Source organism: Equus caballus, chromosome 14 (assembly GCF_041296265.1).
Source record: "Equus caballus isolate H_3958 breed thoroughbred chromosome 14, TB-T2T, whole genome shotgun sequence".
NCBI classification, from domain to species: Eukaryota; Metazoa; Chordata; class Mammalia; order Perissodactyla; family Equidae; genus Equus; species Equus caballus.
The window spans coordinates 50,753,898-50,772,568 of NC_091697.1; the positions used below are offsets into that span (position 1 = coordinate 50,753,898).

Below are 18,671 nucleotides of genomic sequence, written 5' to 3' on the forward strand. Positions count from 1 at the left end.
AAGTTAGGTACAAAACTCTTTGTTCTATCACATACTTTCTTAATACATCAATCTTCCACAAACTCATTTGTTTCACAGGGCATCTAGGGGTTTACCTCAATCTTTCATTTTACTCAGAGACAAAAGTACTCTACCCAAAACTCTATCATCTTAAAATTAGCTCATAATTCTTGCTTCAAAAATAAGCCTTTACTAGCCCTACTGTCTTTATGAAAATAGAGGGGTGAAGATTTTGTACCTAAGGAAGGAAGAAATACTCAGGTGAACAAACAAGTCTTTGAGACTAACCACCTGTTGCGTTTTTTAAAATCATAAAGACAGAAAATCCTTTCTACTTCTTTCACGAAACTGTATCACTAAGGCTTCTTTCCTACTTCCAATACATCATCAACATAATGTGCAACAGCCTAGAATAAAATCATCTAGAGCAAATATCAACTAGCCCATGAACTAAAGAACTTCTAAATGGCTACTGCTGAAAAAATATGAATGGAACTCCTATTCAATCACAGAGCCACTCTTCTCTGGTATGTACTATAAGATTAATTGTTTTAATTTCCATTTCTTATCTTCAACTTATTCTTTAAATTAACTGCAGTTCTTATATAAAATGTGCTGAATGGAATTCCGTGAAGCTATGTGGTTTAAACAAAAGATAGGCCCTAAAACCTAAGTTCAGTCACAAGCCCAGGTATTCTGCTCACTTTAAGAACATGTGTTATACTCCAAATAAAACTTTTAAATGTGATCAGTTGCCTTGGTGACAGAACACAAAGCAGCAGCAACTCTGCTCTAATTATAAGACAATTTTTAAATTATTTTTATTTTTAAGATTAAGCATCCTCATTGACAATCCAGAAACAGTCCTTGCTGACTCTTCAGATATATACACATAAAACAGTTAAAAGTGATTCCCCAATTTTCAATGACAAAGTAGGAAAAAAGAACATGTTCACGGCTGCAGCTGAATTCTTCTGTTCTCTTTTTCAAAAAATCTTATTTTGCTACCAAGCCACTCACCAAACCATAAAAAAAAAGACAATTTTTCAAAAAGTCAACAAAACCCAGAATAGGGATCTAGGCATCAAGGCAAAATTATCCCTCCAAACAGCACTGTTGCAAAAAAAGGTAGTAAGCCAAATTTCCATAGCTCATTAGAGAAGACCTTTAAAAAGAATTCAGAAAGCTAGGACTGGAACTACAGTGGTGTGGAGTTCAAAAAAGGGATAATTAAACAAAGTTCAGCTCACTCAGTTTGGAAATACATTAGGCTTTCTCCTATTCCAGCAGAGGAAATAAAAATATGAGCTGGTGGAGTTAATATTAAAATTGTTCTTACCAGCAGAAGGTAGGGTGAGAGTAAACAGAGAGAATGTAGGACAAAAGGTAGCAAGGACAAGTCCTTCTGAATCTAGGCTCTACTGCCCAGGAAAGTTGAATAGGGCTGAAATTCTCCTGAGCCAGTACTGTCAAATTCTAGACTTGGCTCAAAACCAGTGGACTGTACACCACTAATAAATATCAGGTGACTCACAGTGTTTGTGGTATTAAAAAATACTTTTAAATTTATCTATAAATTTCCATTCTGAAAAGCAGTAGATCAAAATGACACTGGGCCATCCAATCAGTTATAGAGTAAGGGGCTTCCTTAGCAGAAATTTAGGTTGGAAGGAATGTAACATGGAGGAAATGAGATCAGGCTCTTGGTACAATTTTAATAAGGCTTCTACCCACCTCAGTTGTAGAAGTAGCACTGAGGGGGCTCCCATAGAATGTCTAAGAGGGATGCAGCTCAGAGACAAAAAGGTCTGTAAGTTTAACCCTTGACTCCTCACCTCATCTAAAGCTTGGGGAAGAAAATAAATATTTAATGTTTAACTATTCAGAGCTTCGGGCACATTGTAATATTTAATATTCTCTAGTTTTCATTTTCTGAACCTTTGGCTTATAATTTTCTCAATTATGTTACATTGAAAAATGTATGAATGTGCCTTAATCAGTAGTACCACATGAAAACATAAACCTTGTTCTTCCAAATCTCCTTACATAGGAAGAGTGAATGAAAAGTACCCTAAATATCCTGCAAAGTTACTTTGTGAACTTGACAAAAGATCAGGGCAAACCATTCCACTTCCATATCTTGAGTAGTAGCAGTTAACTAGTCTTCAATCTCATCTTCCTAAATATCTCCATTAACATCCACAGCATGGAACAACCTGGAAGCATAAAATAAGGTACATTTTTAAGCACTTGGAAGAAATTTCATATAATTTCTTGCCTTCTCTCAAAAATATTTTTTTGCACTCTTCTGATAACATCTTTATATATCATTTTGTCTCCTTTAATCATTCCACTGAGGAGGGCTAAAATATGGGTCCCTCTGAAAAAGCTGCCTTAAGTTTATAAGAATAGCCCTTTTAGGATCCAGATAAACTCTCCAGGGCCAAGGATTAATAATAATGGGAAATGGGTATCACAAAACTGATACTCAGTGTATACAATATGTGGAATAAGCCAAAAGCAGGGAAATCAGGCAATCTAGAAGAAACTGAACTCTGTCAAAACACTCTAATTCTATCATGTGCTAATCACTCCATTCTCTCTATCTTCACCATCCTTGCACTCCCCATTGGTAGAATGTATTACAGTTGCTAACTTGTTTTCCTTTCCTTATGTTACTTCAAATTTATGCAGTTTTCAAGACTAGCTTTCCAATGTTTCATGGGCAGAGCTTGTTTCGTCAACTTCTCTTAATTTGATAACACCAGTGATTGTAGGTACTCTACAGATGCTCATCAATAAAGATCATCAACTGACACTGAAATTCGAGCTGCTGGAGAACAGGATATTCACATTTTGCCAAGGAATCACCCCAAAGATTACTTACTAATAACAAAAAGGAAAATTTACCTTTACAATGGAACAAATGATAGAACTGAGCATCACACAAATACGGATCAGTCTGACATTATGGACCTAATGTGATACAATGTGAAGTACACATCATTCCTCATGAAGTATTCTTGTCAAAAATGTTACTCTAAATGGAAAGAGATTCCATGCATATGGATCGGAAGAATAAACATAGTTAAAATGTCCATACTACCCAAAACAATCTACAGATTCAATGCAATCCCAATCAGAATCCCAATGACATTCTTCATGGGGATAGAACAAAGAATCCTAAAATCCATATGGGGCAACCAAAGACCCAGAATTGCTAAAGCAATCCTGAGAAAAAAAGAACAAAGCTGAAGGCATCACAATCCCTTACTTCAAAACGTACTACAAAGCTATAGTAATCACAACAGCATGGTACTGGTACAAAAACAGGCACACAGATCAATGGAACAGAACTGAAAGCCCAGAAATAAAACTGCACATCTATGGACAGCTAATCTTTGACAAAGGTGCCAAGAACATACAATGGAGAAAAGATAGTCTCTTCAATAAATGGTGTTGGGAAATCTGGACAACCACTTGCAAAAGAAGGAAAGTAGACCATTATCTAATGCCATACACAAAAATAAACTCAAAATGGATCAAAGACTTGAAGATAAGTCCTGAAACCATAAAACTCCTGGAAGATAATATAGGCAGTACACTCTTGAACATCAAACTTCAAAGGATCTTTTCGAATACCATGTCTTCTCAGACAAGGGAAACAAAAGAAAAAATAAACAAGTGGGACTTCATCAGACTAAAGAGCTTCTACAAGGCAAAAAAAAACTAGGATCAAAACAAAAAGACAACCCACCAATTGGGAGAAAATATTTGCAAATCATATATCTGACAAGGGGTTAATCTCCATAATATATAAGGAACACACACAACCAAACAACAAAAAAACAAACAGCCCAAACAAAAAATGGACAGAGGATATGAACAGACATTTTTTCCAAAGAAGATATACAGGTGGCCAATAAGTAAATGAAAAGATGTTCAACATCACTAATCATCAGGGAAGTACAAAACTACAGTAAGATACCATCTAACATCCATTAAAATGGCTATAATCACTAAGACTAAAAATAACAAATGTTGGGGGGTGTGGAAAAAAGGGAACACTCATCCACTGCTGGTGGGAATGCAAACTGGTGCAGCCACTATGGAAAACAGTATGGAGTTTCCTCAAAAAACTAAAAATAGAAATACCATATGACCCAGCTATCCCACTACTGGGTATCTACCCAAACAACTTGAAATCAATAATCCAAAGTGACATATGCACCCCTAGATTCATTGCAGCACTATTCACAATAACCAAGACATGGAAGCAATCCAAGTGCCCACTGACAGATGATTGGATAAAGAAGATGTGGTATACGGATACAATGGAATACTACTCAGACATAAAAAAAGCCAAAATCATCCCATTTACAACAACATGAATGGACCTGGAGGGTATTATGCTAAGTGAAATAAGCCAGACAGAGAAAGACAAAAACCATATGATTTCACTCATATGTGGAATATAAACAAACACATGGACGAAGAAAACAGTTCAGTGGTTACCAGGGGAAGGGGGATGGGGAGTGGGCACAGGGAATGAAGGGGAGCACATATATATGACAGACAAGAAAGAATGTACAACTGAAATTTCACAATGATGTAAACTATTATGAACTCAATAAAAAAAAATCACAAAACAAACAAATAAAAATGTTACTCTAAATCTAGTCAAACTTCAGTCTAGATCTAACTTCTAGTTTACAGGAAATAGGATAAAGAAACAAGTTAAAAGACACCACAGAGAAACAAAACTCTAGAAAGTAAGACATTAAATAGGACAACTCGCCATGACTCTTCAAAAAGCCAGCATTCCCCTCAACACATACAGAAAACAGTAGGCAAAACTTTTCTATATTAACAGACTAAAGAGACAGAAGCCAGTAAAATGACTGAATTGATTAGATCCTGATTCAACCAAACAGCTTTAAAAGATATTTTTAGGGATAATTGGGGAGTTTTAAACATATTTATTAGATGATAGTATGCCATTATCATTCAATTTTTTAAAGCATTGTTATGTAGAAGAATTTTCTTATCTTAGGAGATATATGTGGAAGTATTTAGAGATGAAGCATCATTTCTCCAACTTAGGGTCAAGTACTTCAGAAAAAAAGTTAGAAACAAACATGGAGAAAATATTATCAAATGTTCATTTTGGTGGAAGGTATCTTACTAATCATAGTCCTATCCTTTCAACTTTTCTTTATGTTTGAAAATTTTCACTATAAAAAGTTGACGAGAGGCCAGCCCCAGTGGGCTAGTGGTTAAGTTTGGCGTGCTCTGCCTCAGTGGTCCAGGTTCAGTTCCTGGGCACAGACCTACGCCACTTGTCAGCGACCATGTTGGTACAGCGGCCCACATACAAAATAGAGGAAGACTGGCAACAGATGTTAGCTCAGGGCAAATCTTCCTCAGGGGAAAAGAAAAAGAAAAGAAAATTTGAGGAGGATAAAAAAAAGAAAATTTCCAGATACTGTATTTTCATCATAAAACTCATTTTCAAGAAAATAGTATGAAAATTCCTATATGTGGGAAAATACATAAGAGAATTCTATAAATAAGCAAAGTACTTAAGTAAAACACTGGACTTGCAATCTACAAATCAAGTACCAAAAACTGTTGCTGAGAGCAGGGGATTATGTATACATACCGGTTAAAACATGGGGAAGCAGGATCATTGAAATGTTTATAAGGGCTTGCTCTGGAGAGAGAACTCATGCAAATCCAGCAGAAATACTGCATACAGCCAGTACATGTCATCTTGTTACATCCATCTAATTTCTGATGAGAAAGATAGAGAAAAATATCAATGCTGTAAAGAAAGAGAAATGCACATGCCAAAAAGATTCAGTACAACATTCTCCTAGTCTTCTCTCTTTTCTCATGCAGGCTTAAGATATACAGGTAATACATTGATAACTACTAAATGCTTACTCTTTTGCTTTACAAGTAAAATCTAGAGAATATTTAGCAAGTGTTCCTACAACTAGATACTTTTCAAAATCTCTTCTGATAAACAGTAGATACAAACCAAACATGTATATTATAAGTGAAACGTAGTCAGATTAATATTAAAATTTTTGGATTTGATATGTGTGATTTTAAACTTTTTACATAAATCTAAGTAAACGTTTGATATCATGTCCTCCACTCGATCATAGGACTGAGACATGTCAGAAGTAGTTAAAGAAAATGCCAGTTTCCTTAAAGGAGTAACAGGGGAATCAACACCAGGTTCAGTTCAGATATAATGGATGGAACAGCAGAATCAAATGCAAAGATATATTTCCATTTTAAAACATACTAAGATTTTGTCAAGAAGCAATAGATTTATCTATTTATTTTGGCCCACATTAACGGGAAAATGTATCCATTTCTTAAGTATACACTTGTTAAACAGATGTGTTAAATTCCAGGATAAATATTTCTGAGGAGTCAGGCTTAATTTTTTTTATCACATAGATGAGTTAAGAGTTGACTGTAACTCTAGTATGGTCCCCTCATAACCCATTCAATTTTGAGGTGGATTACATAACGTGAGAACAATTGTCACTGTAGGAAAGCACTCTGAAAAGGGAAGTCTACACACATTTAAGGTCAATAACAATATTTAGTAGTGAATTTGCATCTTCCAAGTAAAAAAGGCTCAATAAATACCAAAACACATCTTCATAAAATTGATAGGCTTCTTGAGGCAATCGTAACATGTTTGCAAGTCTGTCTGCCTCCAAGTCCATCCCAAACCTTTACCTCTATGGGAGTCTCACAACACGGGCAGCTCTTTGAGTTCTTTTCTAGCCACTCCTTACTTTCCATCTCTTCCAGTGCCTTCTGAATCACCCTCTTACCATACCTCTGTTCCAAAAATCTTTTATGGGCCTCATCTGCTTGCAGGTACTCATTTTGTAAGTCTATTAATTTCTCTAGAAAATGAAACGGAAAATTAACTTTTATACAACTTTGCAATGCTAACTAAAACTCATTAAAAATGGCCATAACCTTTGACTACTCAGCAATGGTATTCCTGGGACTTTACATAATGAAATAATCCAAAGTTAAGTTATATTCATGGAGATGCATATAACAACGGTAAACAAATTAAATGTCCAAGGGGAATAATTATGTTGAAAGAGCCATTTAATGACATAATATTCAGTTATTAAAAACATATTAATAGGATGGCTACAATTTAATTAAAATACTCATTATAGAATCCAGAAAAAAGCTACTTAGGTTATAACTAGGTAAAAATTACACATGCAGAAATGACAACAGAAAGGAATCCTCCAACTAGAAAAGATGGACTTGTCAAATGTGGTAGAATAATAAGGTATCTTTTTCCTTTGATTTTCACTTACTAATGTTGATATGTTTGTGTAACTAGTAGTGTACAGTTAAAGACTGACTTATCTAAGACACAAAAGTTGAAACAGATCCAGATTTTCCACTAAGTCAGCACCATTCACTATGTGATAACAACAAGGCCTACCAAAGGAACAAAAAGCACCTTTGGCGCAAGGGCAAAGACTAAACTGTTCAATTCTGCACATAAAAAAAGTCAGTGAATAAAATTTACCACCTATAGGTACTGAAAAGTTCCTCCTGTCAACAGTGCCCCTTGATCCTCTTCAATCTGATTGTTACTGCTCTATCACTTAACTCAAATGGATGCGCAGCCATTCCCAAAGGCTTTACTTACAGACAAAAGGCTTTTGTTCACATTCTATCACCCTAATTTTTCAACACAATTAAAGACCTCTCTCTACAATGTTCTAGTTACTTTATTAGTTTACTTTCCTTATATTATTTAGAGGTCTGCCTCCCTTTTTATGCAGCGAACATCTTCTGGGGCAGAATGCCACCTGCCCTCCTCTCCTTCACTTGTGAATCCCTTCTCTTCGTTGGGCATTCCCCTGCTCCATCACCTCTACTTAGATGTAGCAGATATGTATCTTTTTATCCTGTCATTTTTATCCCTCTAATAATTCAAAGCATTTTTGTGTTCCTAGACATCTTAAGGACAAAGATTTTTGCTCTAATGTTCTCAAAATGATAGAATTGTTAGTATTTCATATATTTTATATGGTAATATCTAATATACACAGATATAGATAGACATATATATAGGAGAGATCCCTAATTTTGCTGAAGCCCCCAAGCCTATCTTTGATTTCTTCTACAAATGCTGTGAAACACCTGAAACTCACTTCAGTCTCTCAATGATAAGGTTACAGATGTCTACAGTAAAGGCCTCTATCACACTCTGGTGAGTTCTCCATCCCCTCTGCCTTGTACTCACTACAAGATTCTACTCTAGGCAGCTGGAAATACCTACTCAGCCTCCTCTCAGGGTACTTTCTTGGAGATAATGATACTCTGCTAATAGTAGGAATTAGTAACTGTGGTAATAACAGCATTAATAATTACCATGTTGCATTTTACATGTATTAGCCTGTTGTTCTAAAACTATCTCTGGTCAAGGACCAGTTTTTTCTCCTCACTCTGTCCAGGACCAAGACGTTTGCAAAATACAATCAAATGAATTATGAGAAAAATGAAAGTAAAAAGACAAAAAATATAAGCCTAAATTTTTTAGATTTGACTGACATATAATTACTCTGTGAAATCACTATAAAAGTTTCTAAGCCTGACTCTTAATTTCTATATTAATCTCGTCACAGACAACTATAACAACTTTGAGTAGCACTATACTAGTTCATTTCATCCTTACAATAACCCTATGAAGCAATTATTATCACATCCCTGCCAGTCTGAGAAAGACTAAGCCACCGAAGTCAGTTAAATTGATGTTGAGGGCCTGATTTCCCAACCCCTATCCAGATCAGGAGTGGCAATCAGGCTTCACCTCCTGTGCCTACTTCAACAGAGGGTGGCTTTCTGAAGGGTTGTGTTGAGGAAGATTCCGAGGCCTCCCTGGGCTCAAGGATAAAGTACTTCATGACTGATCAGACATATGTGCCATGGAAACAAGAGTGACAGCTTAAGTGCTCTGCATTTGCCAACTAGGATCTACGTTATTTCATGTTCATAGATAGAAATTACCTTGCCATTCCTTCCCTGGAATGTTCCCCCCTGATATCTGCATGCTTGTTTCCTTACTTCCTTCAAGTCTTGACTCAAACCACTTTGCCAGTGAGGCCTCCCCTGGTTTCCCGAAGTAAAATCCCAAGCCCCTTCCCCTTCAGAACATTTCCGATCCTGTCTCTGCTTTATTTTTTTTCCTCCTTAGCACTTAGCACCATCTAATATCCTTATTTATTTTGTTTGCCAGTTTCTCCCATTAAAATATAAGTTCCACGAGGGGATTTGGTCACTACCACATCCCCATAGCCTAGGACAGTAACTGACACAAAAATATCTGTTGAATGAACACTTCCAAATTAAAGGACTGAAGTGATAAGGCTTTTTGCGGGGGGGGTACAGGAGGATTAAGTTCACACAGTCACAACTTACCTGCAGTCACCTTACACGGAGAGACCCCATGGTAGGTCAATCTGCATAAGGTACAGAAGGCAAAATTGCAGCTGGGGCAGATGCCCATGGTGCACCCAGGCTCCTGCATCACAGGAAACTGGCAGCATGGGCGGGGGCAGTACACCACATCTGCCATCAGGTCCAAGGTGGACTGGAGGAGAAGGCGCTCATAACGGGCAAATAACTCTGCTTCCACTAGCTCTTTGACCTGGGGGGAATTTAAAACACATAAGTTTGATGATTCCCCAACCAGTTCCAATCCAGAAGAGATCCTTAGGATGCTGGTGCAAACCAGATGCACATAAATGAAAACCCTCTATCTCACTTCAAAGTCAAACCAAGTATGGCAAGTCTCTATCTTGACTGAGATGGTGGTTATGTGGGTCTACACATGTGCCAAAATTAAGCAAACTGAACACTTTAAATGGGTACACTCATGCCTTAATAAAGTTGATTTTTTAAAAAATCAAACCAAGTGTATTGTCCTTATATTAAAGTCTATACATGATTTGGTTAACCATTCCATGGACTATTCCATCAGATGCCAACCTCACAGACAGGCTAGTGATTCCCCAAGGTTGATGGGATCCTAGCAGATATATAAAGTAAATCCCCAAAATTACGTTATAATTACTTTTCTAACACTCATCCCTGCTGAGACCATCCATTCCGAGGCCAGCAAAGGAAGCATTTACGTTTGCTTAAACAGTAAAGGAAGACCATGGCATTCTTGATGGATAGAGTGAAACAATTTATGGGCTGGCTCAAAGGCCTCAGACTGCCCTGATGAACCCTACGATGGAAGTTCCTGACATGTCTCCCTTTGTGAAAGAGAATTAGGAGGCAGCTGGCAGCAGAGTAAATGGTTACCTGACCAGGAGTGGCCACTGAAGGGCACTTGGGTTCTGGGCAGTTGAGGCATTGAACTTGGCCATCTCTGATCTGGATTTCAAAGTAGTCCTTCAGACATGCTTTACAGTAGACATGCCTGCACTCCAGGAAGTACATACATTCACTACCCAGCTTCTCACAGAAACATATATTGCACAGGAACAATTTACTATTAAAGCATTTTATCTGCTGAGCTTGATCAAAGTCCAAGATTTCCTGGATCAGACTTGACAATGATTCCACATCCTGCACGGCTCTCTCATCCACAACTTCCTCTTGATCTAAATCAGATCCAGCAGCTCCTCCAAACTCTAACTCTGTGTTGAGAGAGGCTTGAGACGTCCTTCTCTGCACTTTTTTCTGAGAACCCATCTTGAGCTCAAAAGGAGAGACAATATTCAGGTATGCTAGGGTCTCTTCCTTAAGAAACTGCATCCAGGCAAACAGGACCACATTGCCCCGGTGTTCTTCCCACAGGTTGTCTAAGTGCTTGCAGAGAGCAGACAGCTAGGAAAAAACACATGATGATGCTGGTGAGTTTGGAAAGATGATGATGCCATCAACTCTCAATTTCTCTTAAAATCTTTTTAAATTGTAAGTTAGGTCCTTATAGGGCCTAACATAATTTTTTTACTGCTGTGATAAACTGTGCTGCAAAACAGCACCAATATTCTTATCAGAGCATTTCTTAAACTATTCAGCAACATGAGCCACAGTAGAACACAAAGTCAGAAGCTAAAAGAAGTACCATGAAAACAAGAGAATTGGCAAGACTCCACAAGATGTAGAACTAGATTTACATACGAGCCACTGAAATGGAGGATTTGTTCCTGTTCTCTATTGGTTTTTTGTTTTAGTATTGCTATATATCTCATGTAGGAGAAAGGGACCTAGTTCTAAAATGCACTATTTCTATTCCTTTGGAGTCCTAGCTCTGTAGATACCCTGAAATAATGGTTAGAAAGAGAACGGTTAAAAAATACCATCCAAGGACCTTGAGGGAATTATGTTAAGTGAAATAAGCCAGTTAGAGAAGGACAATCTCTGTATGACTCCACTCATACGAGGAATTTAAAAATATAGACAAAGAGAACAGATTAGTGGCTACCAGGGGAAAATGGGGTGGGGGGAGGGCACAAAGGGTGAAGGGGTGCACCTACAACACGACTAACAAACAATAATGTACAACTGAAATTTCACAAGATTGTAACCTATCATTAACTCAATAAAAATTTAAAAAAAAAGAAAAAAATACCATCCGAGTTTTAAAATTAATTCTAACTTTCAGTCCTATCAAAAAGCCAATTCAGGGAGACCAAGATGGCGGCATGAGTAGTCTTCTTTGTCTCTCCCCCTTTTAATCTACAACTAATTGGACATTCATCGCTTAACAAAGGATATCCATATAGCATCTCAGGACACCTGAGAGACCCATGCTGCTATACATCGGAAGGTGGACAGACTTCCCCCCAGGAGGAGGTGGAGATAGGTGAAAACTCTCCAACCCCAACCCCTGAACAGCCTAGTACCTGCAAGCGGCTTTCTTCCAGCGGACGCCCCCAGAACATCGCCACACACCAAGGGCAGGAGGGTGCGCACACCAGAGGAGCGACGGTGGAAACAGGTGACTACAGCCCTACCTAAGCCCCCCGTGATTACACCTAAGCCCAGGGGGAAACTCCAGGGTCCCACACCGGTGGCGGCAGGGAAAGCCTCTACTCGCCATTAGCAAAGAGGCCCCGCCAAGCATCCACAACGCCGGGAGGCTCCCAAAGAGAATCCTGAACGGGGCAGCAGCCAGCCAGCTGCCACCGCTGGTCTCACAGACTGCAGGTGACACCCGGATGGGGCACGGGGCTACCGGAGATCTCCTGGGAGAGGACTGGGGCTGGGTGGAGTTCCAGAGGCTGGCTCCACGGCCCAGGGGGAAACTCCAGGGTCCTGTTCTGGCAGCAGGGAAAGCCTCTACTTGCCATTAGCGGAGAGGCTCCGCCCAGCATTCAGAATGCCAGGAGGGTCCCGAAGAGGAGAATCCCATGCAGGGCAGCAGCCAGCCAGCCGCCACTGGACTCACAGTCTCCGGCAGTCCCCCAGACAGGGGAAGGGGCTCCCCGAGATCCTGGGGGAGAGGACAGGGGCTGGGTGGAGTTCCAGCGACGCGGCTCCATGGCCCAGGGGGAAACTCCAGGGTCCTGCACCAGTGGCAGTGAAAGCCTCTACTCACCATTAGCGGAGAGGCCCCGCCCAGTATTCAGAACACCAGGAGGGTCCTGAAGAGGAGGACCCAGGGCAGGGCAGCAGCCTGCCAGCCGCTGCCAGACTCATGGACTCCGGCTGTCCCCCAGACGGGGCAAGGGGCACTCGGAGATTCTGTGGGAGTGGTCTGGGGCAGGGTGGAGTTCCAGCAGCCCAGCTCCGCAGCCCAGGAGGAAACTCTACAGTCTCACAGCAGCCTCAGCAAAAGCCTCTGCACAGCACTAGTAGAGCGGCCCCGCCCGGCAATCACAAGGCTGGAAGACCCTGGGACAAAAGTAGCATAGCTAGGCGAGCTAACCACAGACTGCAGAAGATACCCATAGCTCTGCTGGGACCTATACTGGACAAGTGAGATTTTGTGGGCTCCGACAGTGACAGAGCTGCAAATATAGGTGATCCTGCCCCTGGCCGCTGGGAAAGCCCATAACACCGCTGCAGACCCTAAGGAGGGAGCATGGCTAGGTGGTCTGCAACAGTAGGCACCAGCAGCATAAAGCCCCCTTGTGACTGCCCCCACAGCTGAAGAGGGACCCCACAGGACCACTGTGACTACAAGGAGGGGCCCAGGCCAAGTGAGCAACAGCTGAGAGGGTTCCTGGTCAGTGCAGTATAAACAGCTGCTCCCCCACCACACCAGTAGAAACAAGTGGAAGCAGTAACTAAACTCTATCTCTATGTGGAGGCACAAATCTACACCACCAAGCCATATGAAAAAATATATTAGATCTCCAGAACAGAAGGAAAATGACAAATACCCAGAAAACAATCCCAAAGACAATGAAATATATAACCTAAATGATGATGACTTCAAAACAGCCATTATTAAAAAACTCAATCAGTTAAAAGAGAATTCAGATAGACAACTCAACGAGTTCAGGAGCTATGTCACAAAAAGAGTTTCATACTATAAAGAAGAACCAAACAGAAATACTGGAAATGAAGAACACAATAGAGAAGATTAAGAAAAATCTGGACACTCTGAACAGTAGGGCCGATAATATGGAGGACAGAATTAGCAATTTAGAGGATAGGAATATAGAAATGCTACAGGCAGCGGAGGAGAGAGAACTAAAACTAAAAAGAAATGAAGAAACTCTCTGAGAATTATCTGACTCAATTAGGAGATGCAACGTAAGGATTATAGGTATACCAGAGGGAGAAGAGAAGGAGAAGGGGTCAGAAAGCCTGTTCAAAGAAATAATGGCTGAGAACTTCCCAAACCTGGGGAGAGAGATGGAACTTCATGTGACAGAAGCCAATAGCTCTCCAAACTTTATCAATGCAAGAAGATCAACCCCAAGGCATATAGTAGTGAAGCTAGCAAAAGTCAACAATAAAGAGAAAATACTAAGGGCAGCCAGGCAGAAGAAAATAAGCTACAAAGGAACCCCCATAAGGCTATCAGCAGATTTCTCAGCAGAAACTTTACAGGCTAGAAGAGAGTGGAATGATATATTCAAAACTCTGAAGGACAAAAACCTGCAGCCAAGAATACTCTACCCAGTGAAAATATCCTTCAAATATGATGGAGAAATAAAAACTTTCCCAGATAAACAAAAATTAAGGGAGTTCATTGCCACAAAACCTCCTCTTCAAGAAATGCTCAGGAAAACCCTCATACCTGAAAAATCAAAAAAAGGAAAGGGGTTACAAAACCAAGAGCAAAGGAGATAAGTAGAAGGACAATAACAGATGGTAGCAGCTCTCCATCAGAATAGGTTAGCAAAAGTTAAATAAAACATTAAAGATAAAAGGAAGGGAAACACCAAGAATAAATATAACCCTGTCATTTTAACCACAAACTCACAACACAAGAAAGAAGAGGAAAAAAAAAAAAATCTGACAATAACAACCTAGAAGGGGAAGAGAAAAGGGATGGAAGGTTTTAATTTAAGGAAATAAGAGGCTATCAGAAAATGGACTGTCTCATCTATGAGATGTTTTATACTAACCATCTGGTAACCACTAAACAAATAACAAGAATAAAGACACAAATTACAAATAAGAAGATACCCAATACAGAAATTTACATACCTGAATTAGTAATCCAGAAATCATGGGACGAGAAACAAAGGAAATGCAAGAGAACCAGAAAACAAGAGATAAAATGGCAGCGGTAGGCCCCTACATTTCAATAATCACTCTAAATGTAAATGGATTGAACTGTCCAATCAAAAGACACAGAGTGGCAGGATGGATCAAAGAACAAGACCCAACAATATGCTGCCTCCAGGAAATACACCTCAGCCCCAAAGACAAACACAGACTCAGAGTGAAGGGATGGAAGACAATACTCCAAGCTAATAATGAACAAAAGAAAGCAGGTGTCACTATACTAATATCAGACAAAGTAGACTTCAAAGTAAAACAGATAAAGAAAGACAAAGAAGGACAGTATATAATGATAAAAGGGACATTCCAACAAGATGACATAACACTTATAAATATATACGCACCCAACACAGGAGCACCAAAATTTGTAAAGCAACTCTTAACAGAACTAAAAGGAGACATCAACAAAAATACAGTAATAGTAGGGGACCTCAACACCCCATTAACACCAATGGATAAATCATCCAGACAGAAAATCAACAAGGAAATTATAGAATTAAATGAAAAACTAGACCAGATGAACTTAATAGATATGTATATAACACTTCATCCAAAAACAGCAGGTTACACATTCTTTTCAAGTGCACATGGAACATTCTCAAGGATAGACCATATCTTGGGAAACAAAGCAAGCATCAATAAATACAAGAGAGTTGATCATAATGCTATGAAACTAGAAATCAACTACAAGAATAAAGCAGGGAAAAGTGCAAAAATGTGGAGTCTAAACAACATGCTACTGAACAAACAATGGATTATTGAAGAAATTAAAGAAGAAATCAAATATTATCTGGAGACCAATGAAAATAAAAACACACCATACCAGCTGATTTGGGAAGCAGCAAAAGCAGTCGTAAGAAGGAAATTCATTGCAATACAGGCTCACCTCACTAAATAAGAAAAATCTCACCTAAGCAACCTCAAACGACACCTAACAGAATTAGAAAAAGAACACACAACGCCCAAAGTCAGTAGAAGGAGGGAAATAATAAAAATTAGAGCATAAATAAACGATATTGATACAAAAAAGACAGTAGAAAGGATCAATGAAACAAAGAGTTGGTTCTTTGAAAAAATTAACAAAATCGACAAACCCTTAGCCAGACTCACTAAGAAAAAAAGAGAGAAATCTCAAATAAATAAAATTAGTAATGAGAGAGGAGAAATCACAATGGATACCAAAGAAATACAAAGGATCATAAGAGAATACTATGAAAAACTATATGCCAACAAATTGAACAACCTAGAAGAAATGGACAAATTCCTAGACTCTTACAACTTCCCCAAACTGAATCAGGAAGAAATAGAGAATCTGAATAGACCAATCACAAGTAAAGAAATAGAAACAGTAATAAAAAACCTCCTCAGAAATAAGAGTCCAGGACCAGACGGCTTCTCTGGAGAATTCTACCAAACATTCAAAGAAGATTTAATACCTATCCTTCTCAAACTATTCCAGAAAATTGGGGAAGATGGAGCATTCTCTAACACATTCTATGAAGCCAACATCACTCTGATCCCCAAACCTGACAAGGACAACACTAAGAAGGAAAACTACAGGCCAATATCACTGATGAACATAGATGTAAAAATCCTCAACAAAATTCTGGCAAACCAAATACAGCAATACATCAAAAAGATTATACACCATGATCAAGTGGGATTTATATGAGGGACACAGGGATGGTTTAACATCCGCAAATCAATCAACGTGATACACTACATTAACAAAATGAGAAAGAAAAACCACATGATCATCTCAATAGATGCAGAGAAAGCATTCGACAAGATCCAACACCCATTTATGATAAAAACCCTCAATAAAATGTGTATAGAGGGAAAGTACCTCAACATAATAAAGGCCATATATGACAAACCCACAGCCAACATCATACTCAACGGACAAAAACTGAAAGCCATCCCTCTGAGAACAGGAACAAGACAAGGGTGCCCACTTTCACCACTCCTATTCAACACAGTACTGGAGGTGTTGGCCAGAGCAATTCGGCAGGAAAAAGAAATAAAAGGAATCCAAATAGGCAATGAAGAAGTAAAACTCTTGCTGTTTGCAGACGACATGATCTTATATATAGAAAACCCCAAAGAATCCATAGGAAAACTATTAGAAACAATCAACAACTACAGCAAAGTTGCAGGGTATAAAATCAACATACATAAATCAGTAGCATTTCTATACACTAACAATGAACTAACAGAAAAAGAACTCAAGAACACAATCCCATTCACAATCGCAACGAAAAGAATAAAATACCTTGGGATAAATTTAACCAAGGAAATGAAAGATTTATACAATGAAAACTACAAGACTTTCTTGAAAGAAATTGATGACAACATAAAGAGATGGAAAGACATTCCATGCACATGGATTGGAAGAATAAGCATAGTTAAAATGTCCATACTATCTAAAGCAATTTACAGATTCAACGCTATCCCAATCAGAATCCCAAAGACATTCTTTACAGAAATTGAACAAAGAATCCTAAAATTCATATGGGGCAACAAAAGACCCCGAATTGCTAAAGCAATCCTGAGTAAGAAAAACAAAGCCAGAGGCATCACAATCCCTGATTTCAAAACATACTACAAAGCTACAGTAATCAAAACAGCATCGTACTGTTACAAAAACAGGTGCGCAGATCAATGGAACAGAACTGAAAGCCCAGAAATAAAACCACACATCTATGGACGGCTAATCTTTGACAAAGGAGCTGAGGGCCTACAATGGAGAAAAGAAAGTCTCTTTAACAAATGGTGCTGGGAAAACTGGACAGCCACATGTAAAAGATTGAAAATTGACCATTGTTTTTCACCATTCACAAAAATAAACTCGAAATGGATCAAAGACCTAAAGATTAGGCCTGAAACAATAAGTCTTCTGGAAGAGAATATAGGCAGTACACTCTTTGACATCAGTTTCAAAAGAATGTTTTCGGACACCATAACTCCTCAGATGAGGGAAACAATAGAAAGAATAACTAAATGGGACTTCATCAGACTAAAGAGCTTCTTCAAGGCAAGGGAAAACAGGATTGAAACAAAAAAACAGCCCACTAATTGGGAAAACATATTTACAAGCTACTTATCCGACAGAGGGTTAATCTCCATAATATATAAAGAACTCACACAGCTCAACAACAAAAAATCAAACAACCCGATCAAAAACTGGGCAGAGGACATGAACAGACATTTCTCCAAAGAAGATATAAGGATGGCCAACAGACACATGAAAAGATGCTCATCATCACTAATCATCAGGGAAATGCAAATCAAAACTACACTAAGATATCACTTTACACCTGTTAGAATGGCAAAAATATCCAAAACCAAGAGTGACAAATGTTGGAGAGGCTGTGGAGAAAAAGGAACCTTCATACACTGTTGGTGGGAATGCAAACTGGTGCAGCCACTATGGAAAACAGTATGGAGATTTCTCAAAAAGTTAAAAATAGAAATACCTCATGACCCAGCCATCCCACTACTGGTTATCTATCCTAAGAACCAGAAATCAGCAATTCCAAGAGTTCCATGCACCCCTATATTCATCGCAGCATTATTTACAATAGCCAAGACGTGGAACCAACCTAAGTGCCCAGCAACTGATGATTGGATAAAGAAGATATGGTATATATACACAGTGGAATACTACTCAGCCATAAAAAAGGACAAAATCGTCCCATTCGCATCAACATGGCTGGACCTTGAGGGTATTATGTTAAGCAAAATAAGCCAGACAGAGAAAGACGAACTCTATATGACTCCACTCATAGGTGGAAGTTAACATACAGACAAGGAGAACTGATTGGTGGTTACCAGCGGAAAGGGGGGTGGGGGTGGGGGGAGGGCACAAAGGGTGAAGTGGTGTACCCACAACATGACTAACAATA

The 18,671-nt window shown here is 38.9% G+C and overlaps 1 protein-coding gene across 8 annotated transcripts in view; it reads right to left on the reverse strand.

Moving 5' to 3' along the window:
* Nucleotides 1-793: 793 nt before the first annotated feature.
* The window catches only part of RNF14 (ring finger protein 14), a 29,345-nt gene continuing 11,467 nt past the window's right edge, over nucleotides 794-18,671 (reverse strand). For all 8 annotated transcript variants that reach the window (XM_023617506.2, XM_070234035.1, XM_070234033.1 and 5 more), the window contains 5 exons: nucleotides 10,378-10,905; nucleotides 9,487-9,715; nucleotides 6,763-6,935; nucleotides 5,663-5,793; nucleotides 794-2,216 (listed from right to left, as the gene is read on the reverse strand). In XM_023617506.2, coding sequence (XP_023473274.1) covers nucleotides 2,180-2,216; nucleotides 5,663-5,793; nucleotides 6,763-6,935; nucleotides 9,487-9,715; nucleotides 10,378-10,905 — 1,098 coding nt within the window. In that variant the 3' untranslated portion in view covers nucleotides 794-2,179. The remainder of the gene's footprint in view (nucleotides 2,217-5,662; nucleotides 5,794-6,762; nucleotides 6,936-9,486; nucleotides 9,716-10,377; nucleotides 10,906-18,671) is intronic.